The sequence below is a fragment of the Fopius arisanus genome, unplaced genomic scaffold (assembly GCF_000806365.1).
Source record: "Fopius arisanus strain USDA-PBARC FA_bdor unplaced genomic scaffold, ASM80636v1 scaffold00222, whole genome shotgun sequence".
Lineage (NCBI taxonomy): Eukaryota > Metazoa > Arthropoda > Insecta > Hymenoptera > Braconidae > Fopius > Fopius arisanus.
In genome coordinates this window covers 38928-43961 of record NW_011887961.1, presented here as the reverse complement: position 1 = coordinate 43961, position 5034 = coordinate 38928, and the positions used below count along the sequence as shown (strand labels likewise).

At 34.4% G+C, this 5034-nt stretch overlaps 1 protein-coding gene across 1 annotated transcript; it reads left to right on the top strand.

Annotated features, from left to right (window-relative positions):
• The first annotated feature begins 1891 nt into the window (after positions 1 to 1891).
• Positions 1892 to 2858, top strand: LOC105272617 (uncharacterized). Its single transcript, XM_011314817.1, has 4 exons — positions 1892 to 1980; positions 2065 to 2108; positions 2176 to 2237; positions 2325 to 2858. Exons 1-4 carry the CDS (start codon positions 1908 to 1910, stop codon positions 2383 to 2385), a joined length of 240 nt encoding a protein of 79 aa, XP_011313119.1. The 5' UTR covers positions 1892 to 1907; the 3' UTR covers positions 2386 to 2858.
• The last annotated feature ends 2176 nt before the right edge of the window (positions 2859 to 5034 follow it).

The window sequence follows — 5034 nt, the reverse complement described above, 5'->3', positions numbered from 1 at the left end:
GTCCACGCAACATAGTAGGGGTACGGGACCAATAGGATTCTGGTATCCTGAGTGGGATAGAATAGCCCCACCTCTTCAATCTGTTTCAGGCGCAGCATGTAAGTGTGAGAGAGATTGCCTATAGTTATCCTTGTTCAATGCATTAGGAACTATACATTATTATATATTCGCTGTTTTAAGTAATATTATTAACAATGTTGACAGTTGTGGAATTTGAATGACATTATTATTGAATCGTACGCGTTATTCTCTCTCATTTGAAATGTCGATCATTAAAATAGATGCATTTTTAGTGTTTATGAATTATACAATGTATATGTTGAATATGTTTTGTTGAATGAATGAATTATTATTGATTTCTTGTATTTTAATTTCGCATTTTTGTTTGAAGTGATTGTATTCTTTGTTTAACCATTTTTATTTTGCAATGCATAAGTTGATTACCATATTGGAGATTCTGATAATTCTTTCTCGTTCATAGAATCCTGGAACTTCAAAGCTTTGATAAAATTTCGGGGACACTTTCCTCGTTGTCGCGGTTCAACCCTGCCGTGGCATTGCAGGTTAATTAGGCTAATTAATAAATTGTTTTTCGGGCTACGCTCGTCCCGGTTTGTATTTGTATTTTGTATTTGTAATTGTAAGTAGATAATTATTAGTTCGAATTAACTAGCCATGCCAAGGTGACAAATTCTGTTACGCCCCCCCTACGTTATATCTCGTCTTATCCATTTTTTATTCGTTGCCGGAGTCCAAAATACCAAAGTCACTTCCATCGTATTCTTCTTATTTTTGCATTTTCTCTGTTTCAGGTCTTAGACATACCTGAATAATATTTAATTATTATTTATGTAATTAATTGCATTTCTGTGTCAGGTCTTATTTATGCCTGAGGAAAATTTATTTATATTTGAATCTGTGTCCGGTCTTACTTGTGCCTGAATAAAGTTTATTTCATCATTTAAATTGTTTGCTTAAATTGGAATCTGTGTCAGGTCTTACTTGTGCCTGAATAAAATTGGGTTATTATCATATTTAATAGTTGAATTATATTTGAATCTGTGTCAGGTCTTACTTGTGCCTGAATAAAATTGAATTATTATCATATTTAATATTCGAATTATATTTGCTAGCAAAGCATTGGAATTGGCATGTTTTAATGTATGTTTTCAGGAGATCATCCCTTGTTATCGCGGTTTTTACCCTGTCTTAATATCACAGGTCAGTTCGTTTGTAATCATTAGTTTTTGTAATTGTATCTGTGGGCTCCTTCTTGGTCCCGAATTATTTGTATCTCGTGGGCTCCTTACTGGTCCCGTATTTATTTGTTTATATGTATTATAATGATTGTATTAAACTCAGTGACCTGGAACACCAAGATGATAATTTCTGTTCAGACTCTTTCGACATAATTATTTATTCCTTTCATTCCTTTTGCTTGTTGCTTTTCATATCTTCTAATTATTTTGAGGCATTCGATACTTTTAATCACTATTTTGCATTTTCATTGACATTTCGCATTTGATTGAATTTGCTTTCGATTTTTCTCATGAAATTTAGATTGCATTATTGGCATTGCATTGTTAGCAGTGTTGACTGTTAATTGATATATTTTATTGCATTGAATTGCCCTTTTTTTTTGTTTGGGCCTTTATATTATTTTAATTTTGCCGATTGAATTATTTCTTGATAGGATTGCTCCGTGTGAAGTTTTCTGATTTAATCATATTTTAATTAAATTGTAGTATCGTTGATACTTGTGAATTTTTATTATTTAATTATTTTTTGAATTGAATTTTCGTAGTATCGATAATAGCGAATTTTATATTTGAATTATGTATAAGTTACAGATGCGGTGGCGTTGTGGTTGCTGCTTGAACAGTAGAGCGGCGGTTGTTCGCCTCTGAATGTGGGATAGCCTTTATGCGCTGTGGTGGAACTGTCACCGGTGGTTTGACAGATGGGGTTATGTTGCCCATGGTCAGTAATGTTTACATTGCTATTTTATAATTAGTGTATTATTTTTATTTGATTTATTTGCATAATCGTCTCTCTCTTTCGTAGGTGTTTCTGGGTTGTTCCAGTATGCAGGTTTCGTCATTATAAGGGTAAGTATGCAAATATTTATTTTATCAATATTTAAATTATCTCTAACTTGTTCATAATTATTTTCAGGTATCCTTTGATTGTCATCGAAGCATTGGTGTGTTCAGGTGTTTGCTTCTTTTTCTCGGTTGGTTAGTATATATTTTGTTTTTATATATTTATTGTGGAAAATCTGTGCTTCGTGATTAATTAATTATTCTTTATTTTCCTGTGCTCGGGTTCTCTTTTGGGTTCTGTGGATACTTCGAGAGACGCAGATTGGTGTTTTGCAATGTTTAAGTGTTTCCAGAAGGACTACATTGTCGATACTAGGATTGTGATTGGATTTTTGTTGATTATAAATTGTTATTCTATCTTTATTAATAGATGCGTTGGGATTTTTCGGGAAAGAGTCATCGATTGTATTTTCTGAATTTAGGGTAGAAGTGGCCTGGTGCCTGTAGTATTAATTATATTTTTCCAATGAATTTTCTTGTACTGAGGATCAGCTTGTTCATGTGGTTAATGATGGAAATCGATCTTGAATTGTATTTTACCAATTTTACGTCAAAGTGCTTTTAGTATTAATTATATTTGTCCAATGATTTTTCTTGTAATGAGAATCAGCTTGTTCATGTGGTTAATGATGGAAATCGATCAAGAATTGTATTTTACCAATTTTAAGTCAAAGTGCTTTTAGTATTAATTATATTTGTCCATGAATTTTCATATATCGGCTGGTTTGTTTGAATGAACTTGAAGTTGATTTTTAATTGTGTTTCACGAATTTTCAATTAAATGCTTCTGGTAATAATTATATTTTCCTAAAAATTAGCATTGGTCATGGGTAGAAAAATTAACGTTGGTCCTGGGTCATGGTTCCGAATCATAAATCGTTTTATCAATCATTTTTTGTTAATGATAATTCTCTAAATAAAATAGAGAACACGTATGAATACGTGACACTGGATTCGATCCAGAGTTGAAAATATTCGCACATGCAGCAACAGTTTTTGACATTGGTTCAACACTGAAAAAATTAGGAGGAATACTGCTCACCGAGTACATGAAGCGAGAAATGGAGATTGAAGCAATTATGGAGAATTTTGAAAGATTTGAAGGTGTCATGCTGATACTTGCAGGGACTGGAACTGGAGACTTTTTTGTGTTTCAATTAATATTTTAATAATTTATAATAATAATTTTAACATTTTAATTTATATTATAGAAGTGAGAGTGTTAATTGAAGAGTTTTTCATTGTCAGATAGTTTTATCAACTTTTTAATTGGTTTTACTGGCCTATTTTTAATTATTGTATTCGAAAATTCATATTTACAGCTTGAGCTGGTAGAGCATTAATTTGTGAGTAGATTGTGAATAGATTGAAGTGTTTCTAATTTATTTATTTTCATGTTGTAAAATTCCGATTGTATCAAGAATAATATATGAAGCCTGTTGAAACGCAATGATCAAATTTTTGGAATTTATTGAATATCCTGATGATTATATTGTTCCTTTTAAGTTCTGAAATGACGTATTTATTTCCCTTTTTAGTTCTTTTCCTGGATGTCTATTTTTTGAAACTAATCTTCATGAAAATGGGCTTCCTAAAATATTTAATCTGTAATTATTTTTGAAGGGGAATAATCGGGAGCTTTTGGGGATTGGCCACGGGGACGTCTTATAAATCATTGTTCTAACCATTTACTCAATGGTAACTTGTTAACTAAAAGAAAACCCGTATGAATACGTGTCATAGTACCGCTATCTAATGCGAGGTGTCACCACAGCTTTTAACTGTCTACAGAAACAAACTACAGCGTGCGTGTCTCGCCGACTCCTATACATAGTTTTTTATGCACGTTGCATTCACCACGGCTAAAGGACACAGAATTATTAAATCGTCATAAAAAGGCAGATTCACTACGCGACAAAAGCGTAGTCTTTCTCCAAAGTCTCGTCTCCATAATTTGGACAGGAAGGTTAACAAATATAAAGAACTATTGGATAAAGAATTGAGGGATTTGGAGGATGAATCGTCAAATGATTCTTCAAACGCTTCAGGTTAGTATCTTTTTTTAGGCGGTTTATTTATCTCAAAAACCGTACAATTCGACTGGGTGTCATACGATATGCGTCCTAGTTGGATAGGAGTATGAACCAGATCTTTTTCTGCTTTGTTACAGAAGTTATTGCAGGGGTATCCGACGCATCAGACAAGGAACCCATGGGCAATGTTCTACAAGATGGCGGAACTACGTCGCAACCAGGCGTCTCTCAAGAGAGCCGGGAGCGTAATAAAGAAAATGATGCAATTCGTCTAGATGAAGCTACTCTTCAATGCCTGGGGGTTGATCCTCACAAGAAGGCGGAATCTTTCGAGATCCACCCTGAGTTGGCTGACTGCTGGCAAACTATTATTTCTAAAGGTCTTCCGAAAGAGGATAAGACCATGTTGCTCAAGAAATACCCTCTGAAAGGAAATTGTCCTCTTACTACCCCATCCTTGAAGGATGCTCGGAGATTCTGCCCCTAGTTAAATTAAGAGATAAATATCTTGCTGCCAATCAGGGGCTGGTGGATCTCAGCCTGTCCCTCTGGGACGAGCCTTGGGATTGATGTTCAATGAGAAACGAGATAGTATGGATAAGGAGGAGTTGATGCTACTTTTTGGCTGACTCGACCAGATACTGATGTGAGGTTATGTTCCAACTGACAAAAACAAGGAAGTCCTACATCTATCATTGTGTCAATGACAAGTATAAGTTATGGTTATGGTTATGGTTAAAGATACGGATAGGCATTTGCTGCCCTCTTGTCACCGAACCCCTACTGGGCTATTGTGGCTCCGTTGTCCTTCTGATCCCTATAATTCTAGGCCAGCTTTTCTCACCAGTTTTAGTAAATTCCCGGCGTCTAGATCCGCTACATAGCTGATGCTAGGGAAG